Genomic DNA, 24,102 nt, shown 5'->3' on the forward strand with positions numbered 1-24,102 from the left:
AGAGAAAAGAGGTCAGTGCCCCTGACTAAGTAGTCAGGAATTTCATGTTTTAAAAGTTCTGTGGCTCACCAGCTCAAAAATGCTGCCATAGAAAATGGGAAAAGCTCTCTCAGAGTAACTAAGTTTATATAAAGGATGATGGAAATGCAAACCCAAGGTTGCTCCTGGTTCATTTAACTTGGAGGTAAAAGGCAGAGAAAGTAAACAGCACAGCCAAGTTCAACCAATGGCGTGAGGGAAAAAGTAAAACAGTACATTGTAAACAACTACCCTGGACTGGAAAGGAAAAGACAGGAGGGTCTAATCCTGTATTTCTCCACTGGTCCTCGATTTTCCAGTTTGCAAGAAAGGACTTCTAGATTCCATGATTACATCCATTAGGAGAAATTAGCACAGAAGGCAATCAAGAAGTTCTCTTTACCCTGGAACAAATCTGCTGGTCCACCACAAAATAATATCTGAAGCTTTCTACTACTGACCTCTTTGCTTTTAACTTAAAGCACAACTGAGATCTGGAAGAGAAGATGCAGTCTCCAGGTGCACTCTCTATACCGAGTGCCCGGGAGCAGTTCCAGTTCTGTATCTCCACCCCTGCCTCACAAGGACCTCCACGGCTCTCTCCGGTGGTCATTCTTCTTGCAGTTCCACTCAGTGCCCGGCCTTTTCAAAATACACCTCTTTTAAAATAGGTTTTCAGAAATGTGTGTTTACACACAAGCAAGAGAATTTGTTCTCTGGCATTTTTATAAGTCTCTTTTAAACAGGTTGATACTGGACTGTCAGTTACTAATCTAAAGGTTTGTATCAGAAAATGTAGAGATAGGTTCCTAAAGGTCCCTGTATTTGTTTTACTTTTCAACTGTTTTAAGTTGCTGGAATGTAAAAGCACATCATATTTCTTTACAATCCCAGCTATACCTAACGGGGGTCTCTTAAAAAACAACCCTGAAAACTGACACAGTGGTGTCCAAACTGCGGCCAGTGGGTCAAAATGTGGCCCAGGATGGCTGTGAATGCAGCCCAACACAAAATCATAAATTTATGTAAAACATTATGAGACTTTTTTTGTGCTTGCATGTCACAATGTATTTAATGTGTGGCCCAAGACAACTCCTCTTCTTCCAGAGTGGCGCAGAGATGCAAAAAAGTTGGACACCCCTGGTAGAGAATGCCAGGGGTAGGGACTTGGGGAGGAGATTCTCCACAAAGGGACATGAGAAAACTCTTTGGGTGAGAGAAATATTTTACATCTTGAGTGAGTTAGTGGTTACATGATTATAATCGTACAAAAACGATTACCAGTTACATGCATAAGTTATACCTCAATGAAGTTGGTTTTTATAAGACAAAAAAAAAACACCCCTATTTTGATAATCACACAAATGACTAGCCAGGCAGGCCAGCCTTTATAAACAATGTCATCTTATCTAAATAAAATAGTTATTACTCTAAACAAAAAATGAGCACAAGTAGAACTCTGTACCAAGAGTACTTGAAATTAATTCATATGGAAAATGTGCCATTCTGTTGAACACTTCGAATCACAAAAAAATTGCTTGTATTAAATGAGAATAAAGTCAGCTTCTAAAAGTAGTCAGGTAATACATCATTTGGTTTTATCCTTATTGATGTTTTAGAAAGAAAACACCTTCTCCAGTGAGTACTGCAAATATGCTCTTTCTGCGAAACCTCATTTCTGGGAGAATACTTATTAGTCTAACACCAGCTAACAAGCTGCAGGTCAAAAGCCGAGAGTCATAGGTAAATGTGATTTGTTAATTCCCAATTTAACACAGTTAAAATTGTCACATAAATTACTTAATACCACTTCTATCTGCCCTTTTCTCAGATACCAACGTTCAAAAACATATGTTGGAAACTCTCTCAAATTCACCCAAAACCTGTAGTGTGGTATTTACCTGTTACTGTAGTAACTTATTTCAATACATTTGTAAATAATTTATATATGAAGGGGGACCCCCCAAAAACAGAATTATCTTCCAGAGGGCGGGCCCCTTGTAGTACAGGCTTCCCCCACCAGGTGAGTGTTCTAGGAACCCATCTGTATCAGTGCACCAGCTGGTGCTGTTCTGAGAGGCTGCATTCAGCTTCAGTGAATTTTTTTTGAAGACTCCATCAACACACTTGCCCCTTTCATGATGGGTGATTTAGGGGTACGCCTGCCCACACTGCACTGAGTGTTCAGCAGTTTTTGACCAAACATGGCATGACCCCTGTGCCCCACAATCCCTAATTCTATCTCACCCCAAATGACTTTTTTTTTTTGTTTCCCCCATATGAAAAAAAGTCCTCAAAGGAAAACGTTTTGTGGATGTGGAAGAGGTGAAACAAAAAACGGCAGAAACACTAAAAGGTGTCAAAATCAATGAGCTCAAAAACTGCTTTGAGTGGTGGAAAAAGTCCAGATAGATGTATTGCATCAACTAAAAGAGGACTTTGAAGGTGACTGAAGTTTAAATATGTAAGAATAAACACACAATTTTTTTATAAATAATCCAGGGTTGTTTGGGGGGTTCCCCCTCATAGCTGATAATCTCAAGGGATACAGTATACTTGTAATGCAGCTCAATTGACAAAAATTTCAAATTCATTTTTTTAAATATACTTTGATTATGCTATTACAGTTGTCCCATTTCCCCCCCTTCACTCCCCTCCACCCTGCAAACCCCCACCTCCCACCCACATTTTCCGCCTTTAGTTCATGTCCATGGGTCATACATATAAGTTCTTTAGCTTCTATATTTCCCATATTATTCTTACCCTCCCCCTGTCTGTTTTCTCCCTACCATTTATGCGACTTATTCTCTATACCTTTTCCCCCTCTCTCCCCCTCCCACTCCCCTGTGGCTAACCCTCCATGTGATCTCCATTTCTGTGATTCTGTTCCTGTTCTAGTTGTTTGCTTAGTTTCCTTCTGTTTTTGTTTTAGGTGTGGTTGTTAACGATTGTGAGTTTGCTATCATTTTACTGTTCATATTTTTTATCTTCTTTTTCTTAGATAAATCCCTTTAACATTTCATAGAATAACAGCTTGATGATGATGAACTCCCTTAACTTGACCTTATCTGAGGAGCACTTTATCTGCCCTTCCATTCTAAATGAAAGCTTTGCTGGGTAGAGCAATCTTGGATGTAGGTCTTTGCCTTTCATGACTTAGAATACTTCTTTCCAGCCTCTTCTTGCCTGTAAGGTCTCTTTTGAGAAATCAGCTGACAGTCTGATGGGAACTCCTTTGTAGGTAACTGTCTCCTTGTCTCTTGCTGTTTCTAAGATTCTCTCCTTATTTTTAATCTTGGGTAATGTAATTCTGATGTGCCTTGGTGTGTTCCTTCTTGGGTCCAACTTCTTTGGGACTCTCTGAGCTTCCTGGACTTCCTGGAAGTCTCTTTCCTTTGCCAGATTGGGGAAGTTCTCCTTCATTATTTGTTCAAATAACTTTTCCACTTGTTGTTCTTTCTCTTCTCCTTCTGGTACCCCTATAATTTGGATGTTGCAATGTTTCAAGATGTCCTAGAGGTTCCTAAGCCTCTCCTCATTTTTTTGAATTCTTGTTTCTTCATTCTTTCTGGTTGGATGTTTCTTTCTTCCTTCTGGTCCACATCATTGATTTCAGTCCCAGTTTCCTTCCCATCACTATTGGTTCCCTGTACATTTTCATTTATTTCACTTAGCATCACTTTCATTTTTTCATCTAATTTGTGACTAAATTCAACCAGTTCTGTGAGCATCCTGATTACCAGTGTTTTGAACTGTGCATCTGATGGGTTGGCTCTCTCTTTTGTTACTTAGTTGTATTTTCTATGGAGTTTTGATCTGTTTTTTTCATTTGGGCTTTTTTTTTTTGGTCTCAACATGCCTGTTACATAGTGAGGGGTGGAGCCTTAGGTATTCACTAGGGTGGGGCAACTCACCTTGCTGGGTTGTGAAGCTGTATATGGGGGAGGGATCCAGAGGGAACAATGCCACTTACTGAGCTCTCTGCTGGATTTCAGTCACTTCCCCCGCTACCCACAAGCAAATGGGGCCCTTCTGGTGCTGATTTTTGGGTGGGTGGGTTTGTGTATGTTCTAGGACCCTGTGGGTCTCTCCAACGAACTCTCCTGTGAGGCTGGGAGTTTCTCCTGCTGCTGCCTCAACCCCCACAGATGTTTTCAATCAGAGGTTTGAGGCTTTATTTCCCAGTGCTAGGGCCCTGGGTTTTGCACTCTGTTCTGCTCCCCAGGTGCTCCTCCCAGTTTATCTGAGCGAGAATGTGGGACTGCCTAGTCTACAATCTGCCCCCACCTCCCAGGTCTGCCCGCTGCTGCCTTGTGCGCCCAGCTCCGCAATCTGCTGCCTCACTGGATCCACCAGCCGCCGCCTTTCCCGCCCGAGTCCACCAGCCACCGCCAGAGACCACGAGTGCTCTCTGCCCAGCTGCCTGTCTCCATCTCTCCTACTGGTCTGGATGAATGTCTTCTTTAACTCCTTGGTTGCTGGACTTCCATACCATTTGATTTTCTGTCAGTTCTGTTTTTTCCTTTTAAATTGTTGTTGTCCTTCTTTTGGTTGGGCGAGGAGGCACACTGTGTCTACCTACACCTCCATCTTGGCTGGAAGTCCCAGTCATTTTCTATGAACACATTCTAAGATTATTAACGACTATATGCTATAAAAGTAAAATTTTAAAAAAAGTAGTTTTCAGACCTGTAGAACCAAAGTTTGTTTGGAACGAATATTAAGGCCCAAAACCTGCTATACCAAAGAAAAGTCAGTTTCAATGTCTAGCAAAACAAATTCAAAGGGGGTTCAGACTGAGAAAGATGACCCCCTCAAAGAACAGGGTCCAAGAATGAAAACACCTAAGAACACATTCTACCCCATGGCTCTCCACTCAAAACAAAGTCCCATTCATGACTTCTAACAGAAATTTAATGGCTTCCAAGGACCCCTCCAAGGAGCCTTCTCTCCTTGTCCTCTTCTAGCTGATCTTTTCCCCACAATGAATAAAATTCATTTCATGAAATATGGTTGATTTTGTCCCTAAAGGTGCTCTTTATGAAGGGCTCTAAGGAAAAAGAACTGGAAGAGGAAAGGGAAGACTGGTTACTTTAGGTTGCCTATTGCTGAGCAGCCAGGTTCTTGTGGCAGAAACCGATCTCTCCTTGTTTTGTTTTGATTCTGTGGTGTTATTTGTCTTAACAGGTACAGACACCTACCAATCAACTGGGTAAGGAATGCAGGGACTTTTATCAACTGGGACCTACTTTCAAAGAAACATATGTTGGATATGAAATTCTCTCAAACTCATACAGAACCTGTAATGTGGTAGAACCTTATGGATGGCAATTTGGAAATATATGCCTGACATTAATAGAGATCCCACTATATATTTAATGAATTAATGGATTATTAAAATTTGCTTTCTTCTTGACCTAGTAACTCTAGAATATATTTAAGGAATAATCAGACCAGTTCAAAAAGATGTAAAGCAATCAACTGGAAGCATCTAAATCTGAAAGGATTAGTGACATTGTGATAGAAGGGTAATAATGATATATTAGGCCATTAGTAAAAAGGAGAAGAATTTTTGTGATAACTATAAAAAGCTCAATAATTTTTAGATGAACATAAAAAACATAACTGTATTTTAAGTATGTATTTTGTAGGTCCCATCATTCCTTACCTGCAACCCTGGGGGCCAGATTGTTTTGAGAGTAACTTTTCAAAATTTAGAAAGCTACTACAATGTATTTACTACATATTTTCAGAATTTCCGGTGGTATCTCAGGTGCTACCCCATGTTTGGACAAAGAAATATATAAAATATCCACAGTACTTAGAATACTAAAGACTAAAAATAGCCATATGTCAACATCAACAGTTCAGGTGTTCCCATCTAGTGAGTATGCATGAAACTTAGGAAGTATTTTTCATTTTCAGTGCTTTTGGATTTTGAAATTTCAGGTTAAAAGTGGGAGGGGGGAGTAACTACCAAAATGTTAATGCTTATTATGGAAACAAACAGCATCTAAATTTTGTCACATTGCAAAATTTGCCACTCTACTAACCTCCCCGAACTTTACTGAATTGCAACTTGCTACGAAGCCACTACCTTATATTAAAGATTATTATAAAAACCCCACAAACTCTATCTCTGTATCACAGGCACCTTTAAAGGCTATCACTGCTATCCCTTTTTATGAAGATCTTCCCAAGGAGAATGACCACCTGACCTTCGTACCGAAACAACTGTGACTCCCAATTGACTGTCCATTATGCCACAGACAGCGGGTTCGTATCTCACATGCGTTTTGTGTGAGATGCTAGAGAACTTAGGTCTGTATCTGTTACTTATCTGCAGCATCCATTATAGCTAAATTATCAAACTATATTTTTAGCCTTATTCCTGGATTCACTTTCCCCCCTCATTCTTGGTTTTCTTCTGCTGCTTCATAAGCTCATACTATTTCATCATACCTGAAATACCCCTTTTATAAACAAGACAGAACATTAACAATATACTTTTATATTTTTAAAGGTTTGTTATTATTTTTCTGCATTGTTCTTATTATTACCTGACATGTAATTTATTCATTTATGTTTATATATTTGTTGTCTGTCTCCCCATCCTATCACACTGGAATCCAAGCTCCAGGAGGGCAAAGACTTTGTTCACTGTTGTATCTTAAGATTCTAGAATAACGTTTGCATATGCACTAATAATATTTGCAAGATGGAATCATCATGAAAACAGACCAATTATATCTTATGCCATACTTTACATAACAGAATTGTTCTTAAGTGAAAATTGATCTTCATACATGATTTTTGAGATTTTCACATTTGTCAGCAAAAGGTCAAAGGTATCTTAGAGAGATTCTACTATTTAGGAATTTTCTACAAACCTACAAGAATGACTAAATGGTTCGGTCCTGGACCCTACTCCCTATGGAAATACTCTGAAATGCAGAAAAGGCACCACGCACAAAGATGATGATCAAAATTTACTTATGACAGAAAAAATCTGCAAACAGCCAAATTTGCAATGATAGGGAAATGTTTAAACATAACAGTACATCCATACCATGTTACTCATACAATTATAATACTATTTATGAAGCATTTAATACATAAACACTCATGACATTTTAAATGAAGGACAGCAGAGGATAAAATTACATATACTCTATAAGCTCAACTTAAAAAAGAAACAAAAAACCCAACATATATATATATATATAAGTACTAATCATCTGCCTCAGAGATATGCAGCTGACGTTTTTATTTCTTCATTTCTGTGTTTTCCAAATTTTGTATAATCAACATATATTTCACAGCCAAAATATTTTGTGGCCCAGAGACAACAAAACTACATTATTAAAGTCTTTAAGAATTCTGCTGATTTACAGTAGGAAAATAATCTCCTTATTTACAACATAAAACAACAAAGCACTAGTAAGTAAAAGACATACAATACCTTCACTGCTACATGAAGTTTTGCTGTTTTCTTGGATGGTCCTGAGGCTTCGTATGTTGTGCCATCCACATCTACAGACATTGTAAAGACAGGAGCATGGACGGGGCCAGACTGAGATAAGAGCTTGTACTGAAGCCCTGGCCTGATCTGATTTAGCCTCATTAGTGCATTCATAAGGTCTATTGCTTTACTATCCAGAACTGTTAAAGAAAGAAGAGATCAGAAATCAAAACATTTTGCTTTAATCTATGCATTTGTAGAGTTCTAGTGACCACTATAAATTCATCAGATTTTTTAAAAGCAAGAATTTAAAAACACCTATAAAAATTAACTTCACTTCATAAATAGTTCTAAAATCATTTTTGAATTATGATGCTAACATCACAGTAAAAGTAATATGCATTATTAAAGCTACACATTAATTTTAGTTTGCCAATATTAACATATCCTAAGCCAGCGATTTTCAACCAGTGTGCCAAAGTATTATTAAAACATGCAATACCTGACTATTTAGTCAGGGGCACTAACCTCTTAGATGGTCAAATTAAAAAAAAAATGACAATAGCCAACACAGCAATAGCCATCCAGTGTGAAAGAATCAAATTATACCTATTTTTTGTCAGATCAGCAAAAAAATATTTATTTTTTTGTATGTTGCAAAATTTTAGCAATTAGTTTATATGTGCCATGAGATAAAAAAGGCTGAAAATCACTGTCCTAAGCAATGAAGCTTGGGAAGAAAAGTTATGTTATTCAAACACTGATTTCTCAGTAAAGACCTATTCTAGCTACCTCAATTCAAATCAATCGAATTCTTCACTCTGTAATTTTTATTTTCCTAAGACTAAATGTTTTCTAGTTAACATCTATAAGAATAAAGATTTTATATACTTTTCCTTAAATTTCGTTTCATCTTCTTATTTGGATCTTTATCATCCCCTAATCCATCTTCAAATGGCCTCTTCAGAGCTGAAGACCCAGCACCTAAAGAATTACAAGAGACTCATTAGCAGTCAAAACAATGATTTTACTTCTACCAAATGTACCCAATATGTTCAAGAAGGGAAACCCTAAGAATCACAAGGAACAGAGCACTCTCCACTGAACAATTAAATTACCATATTTATAATCTTGTAATAGCAAAAACTTCTGAAGTGCATCTTTATGAAACAATTTAATATTACTCATTTTTATAAATATTTCTTTCTCCCATTCTTTCACACAGCAAATACAAGTACCTATGCACATATTCACATCTGCATATGCATGAACAGAAAAAAGTGGGGAAAGATATCAAAATGTTGAAGGAAGCAATCTCTGGTACTAGAATTTATTTTTACTTATGTCTTTTCAAATATTTCTATAATTTAACATTTGCTACTTGTATAAATTTTTAAAGCTCACATATTCAATCTTAGGCCTTTGGAAATCTGATTATTTTTCACACTACAAATATTCTTCTGTCTGCCTATTTGAATCCTATTTAAAATTTTATTTACAGTTCATCTCTTCCATGAAGTTTTCTTCAACTTCTAATTTCAGCTTTCTAAACCAGTTTCTATAGTATCAGAAATATAAAGTATCCTATGTGGTGGTATGTCATTGACTATTTCATATATAGAGGTCTTGTGCTTCCTCAGCACTCTATGAAGATCAAAAATATTTTGTCCCTGTCTTTTATCTTAAAAACTAATATAAGACTTAAACAGTATTAGAATCAAAAGAGAACCAACCATATAGGAAAGCATGTTTGCAGGTACCTCAGACAAGGATCTAATCTCTAAAATACATATAAAGAAGTCATACAAGTCTACTCCAGGAAGACAAACAACCCAATTTAAAAACGGGCAAAGGACCTGAACAGACACTTCTCTAAGGAGGACATACGAAGAGGGCCCAGAGACATATGAAAGGATGCTCAGCATCACTAGCCATCAGAGAGATGCACATTAAAACCACAGTGAGATACCACTTCACACTGGTCAGAACAGCCATCATAAATCAACAAACAAGTATTGGAGAGGTTGTGGAGAAAAGGGAACCCTAGTGCACTGTTGGTGGGAATGCAGAGTGGTACAGCCACTGTGGAAAACAGTATGGAATTTCCTCAGAAAACTAAAAATGGAACTGCCTTTTGACCCAGCAAGACCACTGTTGGGATTATACCCTAAGGATCTTGAAACACCAATTCAAAAGAACCTATGCACCCCAATGTTCATAGCTGTACAATTCACAATAGCCTAGTGCTAGAAGCAACCTAAGTGCTCATCAGTAAATGAGTGGATAAAAAAACTACAGGATATTTACACAGTGGAATACTATGCAGCAGAAAGAAAGAAGGAGCTCCTACCCTTTCCAACAGCATGAATGGAACTGGAAAGCATTCTGCTAAGTGAAATAAGCCTGGTGGTGAAAGACAAATACTATATGATCTCACCTATAAATGAAACCTAATCAACAAAACAAGTAAGCAAGCAAAATACAACCAGAGACATTGAAATAAAGAACAATCTAACGGAGAGGAGGAGGGAGATGAATAATAGGGGATAATGGTGGGGGAGGAGGCCATCAAGGAACATGCATGAAGGACACATGGACAAAGCCAAAGGGGGTGGGTTTGAGGGCGGCAGGCAGGGACAGTGGAGCAGGGGGGTGTGGTGGGGTGAAAATGGAGACAAATGTTCTCCAACAACAATAAAAAATAGTATTTTAATTAAGAAAAAAAAACCCTAATAGAAGACTTAGAAACAACATAATGGGTCTGAAACAAAACTAACTGATATTATGCAATTTCTTGGGTAAAGCAGCTATTCATACTGTTGTCAGGCATAAGGCTTTGCTGTCCAAGTTAAAGCCAATCAGAGAAAAGTTCATCAACCTGTCCAAGTATTTTAAAGAACTCTGTGCCTTCAACTTAAAAACTGGTTGTTGGGTTTTTCCTCAAGGAAAGTTATGTTCAAGAGATTCATGCCACAAGACTTCCAGATACTCCTAGTGAAACCTTGTAATAATACCAACAATAACTATGTATTCTCTGATCATCAAGATTTATTGCCCCTTGGAGTGAACATTTGACTTCAGCACTTGCTTGAGACAATGCTTATCACTCAGGTCAATAAATCTTGATGTTCTCTTCTACAGAAGGCACTATCTGTTTATATCTGCTTAGTATTGTATTTCACTCGCATTACATAAAACTGAGTGTGCCAGTCTCCCTGAATGCCATCTTTAAGAGATAAAAGTTCAAAGGGAACAAAATATACTCAGTCATTCAATCACCCATTAAGTTACATTAAAAGCTGCTCCCTGATTGTGTGGAAATCACAAACTGGCTTAAAGGCACAGATCTATTCTCTAAATTCTCCAGCAACAGATTTCATGGATTAAGCTTCAGTCTCCCACCCAGCCATTGTAAAACAGCTACAAAATCTGGAGGAGGGGAATGAGAAGTGATTATTTAAGAGGAAACAATTTTTGAAAATAATATGAGCACTTACCATATGCCTGGCACTGTTCTTAACACCTTATATGTATTAACTTATTTAATCATCACCCTTTGAGGCCTGTACTTTTATCATCCTCATTATAGTACCATTCATGAATTCACTCAGCAACAAATATTAATTGAGCATTTTCTATGTGCAGGATAATTTTAGGTGCTTGACAAAGAGAACAGATCAATGTTTCAAAGAGCTTATGCAAGGTGGCTGGAAACTATTACAACACGTCCTACGGTTCTGAATACAATGAAGAGAAATAAGAGGCTTAAGGGGAAGGAGGTGTTGCTATTTTATTTTTAGTGTTCATCAGAAAGGTCAAAAAGGTATTGCTGATCAGGTGACCTTTTGATGAAGACTTGAGAGAAAATAAGATTGAGCTATTCACTATGTGAGGAATGAGCCCCAGGCAAAGATAACAGCCAAGTACAAGGGTCACAGACAGGAACTAGCTGGGAAATAGCACAAAGGCCTGTGTGATTGGAGTGACAGGAACCATGAGGGGACGGTGGCTAAAGAGGAGGAGAGGCAGTAGTTCTGAACCCCAGCTGCCACTAATTAATTCACTAGAGGAACTTTTACAAAATATAGAAGTTCCATTTCCAGTATGACAAAATAAGTATATTGAAAAAGCCTTCCTGATGTGAGTAATGAGCAAAAATATAGGATAAACATATAGTCCTAGAAAAGAAGGATTATAGAGTTAAGGTCTGAGAGATGAAAGAAACCCTGCTTTGGAGGCAACATTTCCTCTAGGGGCATCTTCCAATTCCAGAAACATCAGTAAGAAGTAGTACTTTTTAACAGGCACCAAGCTCTCACTCAGGGGGCCAGAAACTGAAGTTTGAGGACCACCAAAGAGCGGAGGCCTGATGAATCCGTCGCACTGTGCCTGGGCCTCCACAATGCCATACGATAGAAGTAAGATGAAGAATACACAGTCTGGATCTCCTAAGGACTGAAGCCCAGCTTCAGGTCACCTTAATCCCTAATGGCATTATAATGACCCAGGATTGACAATTCCACTAGCCAGCTCCCAGAAACAAATACAAATCTGCCCAAGAGAAGGCATTACTACTTTAAGCTTTAAATTCTCTACACCTTTTGCATCTTAAGTCTCTAATATTCATAATAGACATATAAGATATTATTATCAAAAATCAAGAGAAGGAGCAGACAACAGAAACAGAACCAAAAGAGATTCAGATGATGGAGCTTTCAAAAACAAATTTTATTAAAAATAATAATTAGAATGCAAAAAAAAGTTAAAAAACAAGAATTTCTGGAAGAAAATCTGAACCTATAAAAGAAGCAAAATTCTAGAAGTGAAAAATATAAATTAAAACTAGCAGACCTGCAAGGGGAAAGAGACAATCCACTATAGAAGGAAATTGCTATACCTCTTTCAATGAGCAAATGTAACATGACATGTAAAGAACATTCTGACCACCAACTGTAGAATGTACATAATTTTCCAGACAGAATCACTTACAAAAACTAAGTACTGGGACATAAAACATGTCTCAAGAAATATCAGAGTAAAAATACACATCAAAGGACAGAAATCAAACAAAGCATGTTCTTGGAGTAGAGAAGAGTAAGTGGGAACTCAAAAATAAAGATAACTAAAAAATCCTCACCTGTCTGGAAATTAAGCTATGACAACATTAAAATAGCTCCTGTGTCAAATAACTGATAATGAGGAAAAACAAAAACTGTTTTAACTAAGTAATGATAAAAATGCTAATGTTAAAAGAGTGTAAGACACGTAAGTCTGGGCTTAAAGGAAGACCTGAGGTTAGAAAATTCAGTAACATATTCATCAATCTCAAAAAGTTAAAATAATAGCAAATGAAACCCAAAGAAGGTAATAAGGAGGAAAAAACAAAGAGCAGAAGTCAATGAACAGATGCAAGCACATGCCAGAAGACAATCAACAAAGCCAAAGTAGGTTGATTTTTTTTTAAAAGACTAATAAAACCGATAAACCTCTAGTGAGAATGCTCAGGAAAAAGAGGAGGAGCAAAGTATAAAAGAGGACATCATTACAAATACTGCAGACAATAAAAAGATAAGAGGATCCATAAGTTTATGTACGTTTATAAAACTATTTTTAAGTTTTCATGAAATGGATAAATTCCTAGAAAAACACAATTTATCAAAATTCTCATAAGAGTATGCCTATTAAGTAAATTAGACCCATAATTTAAAACCTTTCCACAAAGCAAACCACGTGCTCAAATGTCTTCACTGGTAAATTTTTCCAAACATTTAAGGAAGAAATAAGTAACATCAATTTTACACAAACTCTTACAAGGAACAAAAAAAGGGACACTTTCCAACTCACTTTACCAGGACAACATAACCTTAGAGGCAAAACCTGACAAAACATTACACCAAAGAAAAATTGCTGGTCGATCTCACACACAAATATGTGTTTTTGTGAATTGCTTACAAAAGTCTATGCAAGATTGTTCATGCTAGCTTTATTTGAGAGTCAAAAACTAGAAATAAACAAAATTCCCTACAAATACATGCATGGTTAAATGAACTCTGGCTCATCCATGTCCTGTAACACTACTCAGCATAAAAAAGAACCAACTACTACTGACCCATGCAACAACGTGGACGGGCCACAGGGGAATTACACGGGGGATGGGAGGGAAGATCTCAAAAGATCACACCGTGTGTAACTCCTCAAAATGACAAAAGTCTATAAAGAGAGAAAAATCAGTGGTTTCCAGAACTTAGGGGTGGTTAAGAGGCGAAAAGAGGGCACAACCATAAAGGGGCAGCATGCGAAGATCTGACTGGTAACAGAACAGTTCCTGTTTGCGATGGTGGTTCACAAACTACACATGTAATAAATGTTAAGAAACATATACACACACAAGGTACCAATGTCAAGTTCTTGCTTTTGATACTGTACTACAACATAAGATATAACTATTCAGAGAAACTGACTGAAGGATGGATGGGGACTCTCTTCACTAATTAGGCAACTTCCTGTGAGTCTGTATTTTAAGACAAAAGTTAAGAAATAAGACAAGAACTGCTGCTTGTTGAGGACAGACAACCAGGGCCAAGTCAGAAGTAGAAAGACCAGACAGAGAAGTTACAACAACAATCCAGGTGTGAGATGATGGCAGCTCAGGACAGGGTGTCCGCAGTAAAGAAGTTAAAAGAAATAGCTAAATTCTGGATACACTTTGAAAATAAAACAGGATTTGTTGATAATTTGGATATGGAGGAAGGAGAGAGAGAATTCAAGGGTCAAAGTTTTTGCCTGAGTACACAGGAGGATGGAACCTCCAATGACTGGCATAGTGAACACCATGGAAAGAGTGTATCAGAGGTAGTGTAAGGACGGACAGAAATTTGGATTTTAGACATCTTAAGTTTGAGATGGCCGTTAGACATCCATGTGGGGAACTGAGGGGGCATTTGGACAACTTGGTCTGAGGCCAAGGGCTGGCAGTCTGGAGGGGAAATATAAATGTGGGAATCTTCAATAAACAGAAAGTATTTTAAGACAGAATGAGATCTCCTAAAGGGCTGATTTTATATCATTAAATGATTAAAGAGGAGTGGTCTGAGGCCTGCACCCTGGGACACTTTAATACTCAGAAGTCAGGAAGATGGGGAAGAACAAAGACAGTTGAGCAAAGGACAGTGGGGCAAGAAGAACTAAGAGTCAGTAACGACCTAGAAGTCAGATGAAAAGTAGTACTTTGTGTCAAAAAAGTGTCTTCCAACACCAAATGTTGTTGGGGATATATAGCAACAGAATCTTTTATACATTGCTGGTGGGTGTGTAAGTGATCACAGCAACACTGTGGGTGGTTGCCAAATAATGAGAACCCAAATGTCCTTCAAAAGAAGAATGAGTAAGTTATAGTACATTTATTATGGATACTATACAGCCATTAAAATGAACAAACTGTAGCAATATTCAGGAACGTGAGTGTATCCCAAACAACACTGGATAGAAAGCCAGTCCCAAATGATTAAGCTAAGTACAATTTCTTTTCTATAAAATCCTTTTCTATAAAGTTGTAGGCAATATCAAATTAAATTGTTTAGGAAAGCATACACAGGTCAAGGAAATTATTATTAAAAAGTTCTCAGGGCCCTGGATGGTGTGGTTCAGTGGACTGAGCATGGGCTGTGAACTAAAGGGTCAAGTTTGCAAGTGTTTTTAATTTTTTTTCACACTTCAGCACATACTAGTAACGTAAATATCTCCTGGATACATGTAACCTATGCTGTAATTTTTCTGACTAAGACCTCCATAAAAAAAATATAAGCCACATAACAGTAGATATACTTTTTACATCTAGTGAAAGAAAAAATACAAAACCAGAAGAGCTACTATGAATTCAGTGACTAGAACAAACTTTCCATTATTAATCTTAAGATTCTCTATACATTTGAATTTTTTATTCAATATTCATTCCACAGACAGTGCTTAATGTCAACTGGCCATGGGAATCCGTTTCAGAACTTCTTCACTGCTCTGTGAATACCCTCTTGAAGAAAATGGTGTTCATTCCACAAATATTTCTTGAGCACTGGCTTATAATAATGACCTGGAGGACTCCTTACCCCTAAGAAGTTTACAGTGTAATGCAGTGATTCTCAAACATTCTTTTCTTTTCTTTTTTTAAGATTTTATTTATTTACTTTTAGAGAGAGGGGAAGGCAGGGGGAGAGGGGAAGGAACATCAGAGTGTGGTTGCCTCTCACATGCACCCTACTAGGACCTGGCCCATAATTCAGGCATGTGCCCTGGCTGGGAATTGAACCGGCAACCCTTTGATTCACAGAGGCACTCAATTCATTGAGCCATACCAGCCAGGGCTGATTCTTAAACTTTTTAAACTTCAGGACCATTTTACTCTCTTAAACACTGAGTTCCCAAAGAGCTTTATTTTGTGTATAATATCTATCAATAGTGAGCATATTAGAAATTGAAGCAAAAAAATTTAATGTAATATACAAAAAAAATTTGCCACTACCCATCAGAGTGATGATGCCATCACATGTTAAATGCAACCTCTCGAAAACTGTACACTCATGAAAGAAGGAGTGAAAAAGACCAAATAAATGACTCAGTATTACTATGAAACGGTTCTGATCTTGTGAACTCTGTGAAGTCTTTAGACCCACTGGAATGCTGTTGTCTAATAAATAGATTGGGCTAGTACACTACTTTTATCATATAAAAGTTATTAGCGTATCAACTGTGGGAGGTGGGGTGGGTCCCAGATGAAGAGTAACTGGTGGTAAACATCCCACCTTCTAGTACAACACGCGATAAAGGCGGGTGGGAGGAGGTTTTTGTGGCCTGAAGACGGTGAGTACATTCATGCTGGAGTCTACTATATTCAAGGCAATGAGTCAAACATCTTAATCTGTCAACAGCCAATAAAGTGGGGGTAATATCCCTTATGACAGAGATAAATTAAGTACTTAAGGCCTAAAGCTAGTGAATAGTGGAGCAGACAGGAACCCAGGTCATACTGACCCCAAAGCCTATGCTCCTTCTGCTGAAATCTGAGTTCAAACAAACTAGCACAAATGGAAAATAGTTCCAAATTTTCCAATATACTTTTCTCTTCCTTTATATTTCTGTTTTCTTTTTCTTGGTAACACTTTCTATGTAACACTTCCAAGCACAATGATAACATTTCCTCCTAGTTTATGGCTTATCTCTTCTCTTAGACCAGGGTTCTCAAAGTATGGTCCCTGCATCTATGCAACAGTGAAATCTGGCCAACACAGGCGAATGAATTCATCCCTAATAAGAATAAATAATAGCAAGTCATAGATGGGACAAAAGAGCAGAAAGCCAAGAAGAAAAGCAGTAAACTTCCTTATATGTGACTTGGATTAACAACTTTTTTAATTGGGGTATAACTGACAGACAACATTGTATTAAATTTAGGCATACAACATAATTCAGTATTTGTAAATACTGTGAAATGATCACCACAATAAGTGTAGTTAACATCAATTAACAATTATTAAGTTCCCGCAGCTCTAACAAGAGATGCATTCCATGACCATCTCTATATCATCATGTCCAACATCAATAAAAAAACCTTTTACACTCACCTTCTTTATCAGTAACTGACCAGGAGTATTTCTGAAAAGGCTTGCTAGATGGAAGGGGGTCCATCTCCAGCACTTTATAAATCTGGCCAAAGGCTGACAGTCTTAGTGCATGCTGAAGAACAAAAGATTATATTTATTCAAATTTCAACAGCCATTTATAAAGCCCTTACAACACCTACGTAAAAAGACTATCCATTAAATGTTCATGTTATGATGGAAAAGTCCCTAACAACAGGCAAGAAAAAAGTATTTAAATAGAACAATTAAGAAAATAAAGTAACAATATCCCTCTAATACAGTGGTGTCCAACCTTTTGGCATTCTGGCTCACACTGGAAGAAGAGTTGTCTTGGGCCACACATTAAATACACAAACACTAAAAAAAAACTGATGAGCAAAAAAAAAAAAACTGTGCATAATTTCCATGATATTTGCCATCACAGATAAGCAAAAAAAAAAAAAAAATCCTCACATAATAACCCTAATTATGCAGCAGTCCTCTCAATAATCTTTTAAAATTGTTGAGCAGGTCCCAAGTTTGTGATTATAAATACAGAAAATGTACACATCTAAGTAATAAAATGTCATTGATTTTTAAAATATTTTTTATTATAAAAGAAAAAGAGGGCAACATAAAACTAGTGGGATTGTATTTGAGAAACTAGTGCACCAATATCTGTTTTGACAGAAGTAGTTGCAATTCTCAGTGAATTCTCAAGGTACTCATCAGATATTTTGGTTATTTTACTCTTAATGTATTTTATTCTTGAAATTAGTTGCTCACAAATATAGGTGCTGCCGAATAGCAATGACAGGAATAAGGAGTGACTGTGAGGCAAGGGACATTTGTCTCTGGAAGACAGGACCTATAAAAGTCCAGTAAAGAGATATGATCAAATTTTAAGTTGAATGTCAGATTGTAGCTCTATACATTCCATTTGAAAACTGGCAGGTAACATATTTATGTCGACTGAAAATGGAGTAACAAATATAGCAAAATATTGATTTTTTTCCCAGAAATCTTAAAATCTGTTTTCAAATTCTTGTATCAAATTGAAAAGCAAGTCTGCATATTTTTTGCTGTTCACAGGACTGTGTTTAGCCAACATGTTGAAATGCATAAAATTGTTTGCCTTAATTTGAGCTTGCCATAATTTCAATTTCATTTGGAGTGCTGCTATGGTTCGAAACATGATCATCGTAAGTTGGTTTTCACCTTAAAGATGCATTTTTACCTCATTTAAATGAGCAGTTAAATCCACTAAAAATGCTAAATCTGTAAGCCAGTTTTCATCATCAAGTTCTGGCAAAAATTTGTTTTTTGATACCATAAATGACTTGATAACACATCACAAATCATAAAATCTTTTTAACCTTTGGCTTTGACTTAGCCATCTTACTTCTGAAAAGTAAATGATGTTGCCATAGTCAGTATCAGTACTTTTAAGGAATTCCTGGCATTGGCAATGATTCAGTCCCTTGGCTCTTATGAAATTCAGTCTTGATGATGAGTTGCATGATGTCATCCACTTTTAAAGTTTTTGTGCATAAATTTCCTTAATGTACTGTGCAATGATATTTTATCACAGGTGAGTTTTGGGCAGCAATTGCATCATCTCCTATTAATTTTACAAGCTCTCTCTTTTCCCTACCATCTCCCAGTCATCATCAGTAACTATACCAGATATGTTGACAATGGACAAAGGAAATCACTTTATCATTTTTCACTGCTTCATATAAAACTCCTGACTTAGTTGTGTTTTTTAATGGCACTAAAGGAGCCATTTCTTCAGTGACATTATGCTTTTCATCAATACCTCTAATAAAAATGGCAAGTTGAGAGCTGTACCTATAGCATCAGTGCTATCCTCTATCGCCAAAGCGTAAAATTTAAAATTAGCAGCTTTATTCTCCAAACTTTTCAATAGATTTTCCAGTTTCTTCAATTTGCCTGGCTATAGTCTGGTGACACAAACTGATTTGAAAAATATCCCCCTTTTTACAGGGCAAATTACATCTGCTAAGCTTTCCACACATTGCTTAATAAACCTTCCATCAGTGAATGGTTTTAATTTTTTTACTATTAAACATGCTTGCCCTGGCTGGTGTGGCTCAGGAGATTGAGTGTTGGCCTGCAAACCAAAGGGCCACTGGTTCAATTCCCAGTCAGGACACATGCCTGGGTTGTGGGCCAGGCCTCCAGTAGAGGGTGCACGAGAGGCAAGCACATACTGATGTTTCTCTCCCTGTCTTTCTTCCTCCCTTCCCTTCTCTCTAAAAATAAATATTTTTTTTAAAAAAAATATGCTACAACACAACTAGTTTTTACAATGGAATCTACCCAAGTTTAACTTCTGGAAAAAAATTTTGTTGAGAAGAGACTTTGTTTCAGTTCTGCTATATTTTGTCCTTACAACACAATCCTTCAAAGGTATTGAATGTGACAGCACGTTTTTGCATAAAATGCCTTCTAAAATATAGTCTTTGAAAACTTGCACAAATTCCTTACAAATTAAGTAGAGTGCCTTACTATTTGCCTCGACAAAAAAATTAGTCACCTGTCCACTTTTCATCAATCTTCCTTCATCCATAATTTTTCTTTTGGGGGATTCTTTTTTCTTTTGAGACATTGTAGAAGCCATGTTGGGATTTAAAAAATAACAATAGATAAAGGACTTTATTTACTTTTATTATGAAAATTAACTGACAGGAAGATAGAAAGCAAGGTTTGGGCCCATCCATAGCCCTCTCAGTTGCTGATACAAGGCAAGGCAGAAGGTCAGTCGTAAAGCACGGCAGGCAATGAGTGAGATGCTGCTGAGGTGTGGAAGTACCTTTAATAACCAAGTCAGAATGCTTACCTGACTTCTAAATAACATTAAATGCCTAACATTGCAATGGCAGGCTGAAATATTATCGATAATCGCTGCCCCGCTACGTCACCACGAGCACATGTAATGTGTGATGGTGTCAAAGCCACTGTCTGCACTTGGAAGATAACACACTGGAAGCCGCACATCACCGTAAAATGGAAGGCACACGTGGGAACAAAGAGCAAGAGCGTATGTACGTTTTTTTTCATGACACTGAGACATGTAATCACCAAAAAAAAAAAAAAGAGGGGGAAAAAACCCACCCTCAAAATGTTTTAGGTAAATTTATGATTTTGTGTTGGGCTGCATTTATAGCCTCTGTGGGCCATAAGCAGCCCACAGGCCGCGGGTTGGACACCCCTGCTCTAATAGATCACAGTGACATGCCCCATCCTCTACCTGGGCGCTGTGGGTAATATCTTCTTTTTGCTGGATGGTCATATAGCTCAGAGCATCTGTTGGGTCTCGCTCACAAGGATCATGAAGACCAGGACCCCCTTTTGCAAAGGCGAAAGAAAAACACAAATGCCATTTAGAACTGAGTTTAAAAATTAAAAAATCTAACATGAGAGAGAGGAAAGAAAGAACAAAGAGGGCAAAAAAACTGAGAAACTACATAGGCCTAATTAAATAGAGTAAAAAGGACAATTCTCATTTTCAATATGTTAGCACTTAAATGTCCTCATTTAACTGGAAGTCACTTCCATGTCTAAGGCCAAAATTGGGTCTTACTCTGAAAGTTTAGAAACAGCATGATAAATCATCCCAAATCTTTAAAGGGATTACATATGGAAAATAAGACCAAATTTAATTTTTCAAAATTAAACACCAGACTACAAATAGAGTGAATATTACATTTTAACCAAATATCTGCATTTTCAAATTCAGAGCTCTAGGTAAAGCAAATTCATAAGCAGACATAATACCTTATTAGTACTACTTATGTTAGTATATATAAAATATAAATTACATTTACTGGAAGAGTTCTACAGCATTATTCCAACATTCAAACATCCTCTTTCCTAAAATTCCAAGCACAACAACTTGCACACATCACTTTCCTGTGCAAAGGACAAATTTAACACATATTTAGAAAAATAAACCAAAATGAGATTTTTTTCTGATTCTTCTGCCTCCAGAGTTTGAAACCCTTACCAGGAAGTAGTATTCCAGATGCCAAACACTCCATTACTCGTCTCAAGGCCTCCCCAGCGCCCAAAGGTCTATTACAAGTACCTATAGACTTTTCACATATAAGCTCTAGTGGCTAGAAGATATTAAATTACAAATTAGTACATGCATCAAGTGTTAAAAGGATTCCAGTTAAAAGTGAGCTGACATTTCTATCTACAATGAAGGCCAAAAAGGTGAAAGTCAATTTATCATTTAAGGCTCAATTAACTTTTCCCTCTAATGATCAACTTTTACCCCAACTACTGTTTTAAAATCAACTATTTTTAACAAAATATATTCAGAAGACATTTTGTTACAAAACCCTTAAGAACCCTGAAAACATCACTTAAGAAATTATGGTCATCTAACTGATATAACAAAGATATAACAAGCCTTCATATACACTAGTAATAGCTAATAACTAATCAATGTCCAAACCCAGCCCATCTACCGCCCACATGATGTAAGAAGCATGCACACCGCAGGAAGACTTCATTTCAGACAGCTTGCCCAAGTCCTAAAGACTGATATTTAAAAGTAATAACTGCTATATTAACTTAAAATTACCCTTTATAGCTTTGTTTGTTTTATAATGTTCTTAATTTTGGTCTTGAGTAGGTCAGGCACAATGATTTCCAAATTAATTAAGTTTTGAAATACACATTTATAAACTATGCCCATAGGTAAAATGTACTATTCATCTGACTTTAATTCCTAACGAATTTATTTTTAAGTATCTGTACTCAAAGAAAAAGAAAAAGAAGGTATGGGAGCCTTATACCAACATATCATGTCATTTTTGTCTTCAATGGAAGCAGCATGGGAAGAGAAATGTGCCAGTCAGGGAGGCTTTCCTGGGCAGTAGTGACTAGTGCAGAGCAAAGTGCCGAAGACATTCACTTCTAATAGGTACAGAAGTTTTTTGTCAGAAAAAAAAATATCTGAGCCTCTGTGAGATGTATTATGATAAGGTAAAAGAGACAAGTTATATGCATAAAAAAGAATTCATATAAAAAGATGCATAATTCTTCCAGAATAGGCCACACACATCTTAGCTAACTCAGAATATAGCCACTTCACAGTTGTAATTTCTACAGTATAGCTTCAGAATTTGCTTTTAACTAAATTTAAGTACTTACCCATCCTTTCAATGGTGCCCATGTGGGGACTCTGTTGCACAAATCACGCAGAATGCGAAGGACAATTACACATGATTTTAATCCATTTGCCCTTGCCTACAACAAACAAAATGATTCCAGTATCCCTGTTGAAATCCATTCCGCCCTGAAGCAACTGATCATGGATAGGCTCTTTAGAGTGAATACTAATTAGCCAGTCATTCATCAGTTGTCAAAAAAATTTTTTAATCAAGTTACTAGAAATCATAAAATTATAGTTAAGAAAGGCAGGTTTTAAAGTAAAGGAAGCATATGAATAAAATTGCTTTTAGAGCCTCATGGCAACCTCATTCCAGGCAACTATCTATCTTAACATTTAACTTTTCTCATACATGTCTGCACTTTATAAGCCACCATTTGAAATTCAGAGTACTGGGCCAAGAAGGATTACATGATAATTAAACATCAACTATAATAGAAGCTATACTGGGCATTTTGCCTAAATTAACTCATTTATTCCTTCATTGACCCTAAAGGTAGAGAACACCCACATTTCATACTTTACACAGAAACCATTAAGTGGAAGGTCTTCCAAATGAAACCTATGCAAGGCTACAGTAACAGGAAGATAATAGCAAAGAGCGAACCTGAAACCATTTGGCATGCCGGAGAGACGCCAAGGCATTCAGACATTTCTGCCTGTCCAGTAAGTCTGGAGGGTCCTTCATCGCAACCTTTTCTAATGGGGAAATGGAACAGAGAGAGAGAGAGTCATAAAATTTGACCAAGGGGTTCCTGTCATATTACCAAGCAATAAAAATTTTAAAAGAGCAGCATTTGAGTGAACCAATGAAACTCCCAGAAGATTTCATGATCTGGTTGTGTTGTTTTTTAAACAAAACTACATGCACTGTGATTACTTAGGTAAGAAGTCCTTAGAGCCATCCTGTGCACGAGTCCCACAGGAGCCCGAAGGCAGTCCTCGCTCAGTGAACAAAGCAACGGCCGCTGCTACGCACGATCTGGGATCTCATCAAGCATGTGCAGAACATCAGGGGGCACAAAACAGGCACACGGCACTTTTTCCTTTGGCAGGATGCAAAGAGTGGAAAGCTGGGACCAATGCAATAGTAACTCTTCTTTATAGAAGGAATCTTAATCACTAATCAAGTCTTAAGGAAAACTGGGGCTGTTTTATGCAATCAATTTGAGATCTACTAAGATTATACTGGACATGGAAATTTTATTTTTTTACAACTAAATAAACTCATCCAACAAAATAACCATTAATAGAAACTTTACCCCATTGATGAAAACTGTTCAAGTGTCACCTTTGAGCTACCTCATTATTTCTTTTCTAAACCACAATTACCAAACCTACAAAAGGGAAACACACTGAAGTACATTTTGAGTTTTATATTATATACCTTTTTTTAAAGGCTGCAAAGAATATTACTTAATTATAGCTATTTGACTTGCTTAACATTTTAAAGATGGATTAGATGGCCCAAGACAGAAAAAACACACATATGATTATTGAAAAACATCCATAACTGAGAAAAATGTCACATGATACTAAATCCAAGTTTAATAAGCCAAATATATTCCCTCTAAGCTATTACAAAGTGGTTTTTCAACATTTTGAAGACTTGTTGCATTGTTTAAATGCACAAGACATATACAAATGTTTCTTAGGGAGTACTTCTTTGTTTAATCCAACTAAGTCAGATTCACCATTCTCTTTTAAGAACTGTCAGAATCAGGAAAGCCCACCAACACTTCTCACTAGTATAATCCTAATTCAGACTTGGCCGTATGTTTGTATGGCCAACTGATGCAATGTAA

At 37.0% G+C, this 24,102-nt stretch overlaps 1 protein-coding gene across 7 annotated transcripts in view; it reads right to left on the bottom strand.

Moving 5' to 3' along the window:
* LOC123823592 (spermatid perinuclear RNA binding protein) overlaps positions 1-24,102 on the bottom strand; it is a 137,944-nt gene that overhangs the window by 31,330 nt on the left and 82,512 nt on the right. For all 7 annotated transcript variants that reach the window (XM_045846511.1, XM_045846509.1, XM_045846510.1 and 4 more), the window contains 7 exons: positions 22,905-22,996; positions 22,279-22,374; positions 21,122-21,233; positions 20,366-20,463; positions 17,095-17,206; positions 8,372-8,464; positions 7,481-7,680 (listed from right to left, as the gene is read on the bottom strand). In XM_045846511.1, the coding sequence (XP_045702467.1) occupies positions 7,481-7,680; positions 8,372-8,464; positions 17,095-17,206; positions 20,366-20,463; positions 21,122-21,233; positions 22,279-22,374; positions 22,905-22,996 (803 nt within the window). The remainder of the gene's footprint in view (positions 1-7,480; positions 7,681-8,371; positions 8,465-17,094; positions 17,207-20,365; positions 20,464-21,121; positions 21,234-22,278; positions 22,375-22,904; positions 22,997-24,102) is intronic.

Source organism: Phyllostomus hastatus, unplaced genomic scaffold (assembly GCF_019186645.2).
Source record: "Phyllostomus hastatus isolate PE091 unplaced genomic scaffold, TTU_PhHast_1.1 phas_contig_495, whole genome shotgun sequence".
In the NCBI taxonomy this organism is placed as follows: Eukaryota; Metazoa; Chordata; class Mammalia; order Chiroptera; family Phyllostomidae; genus Phyllostomus; species Phyllostomus hastatus.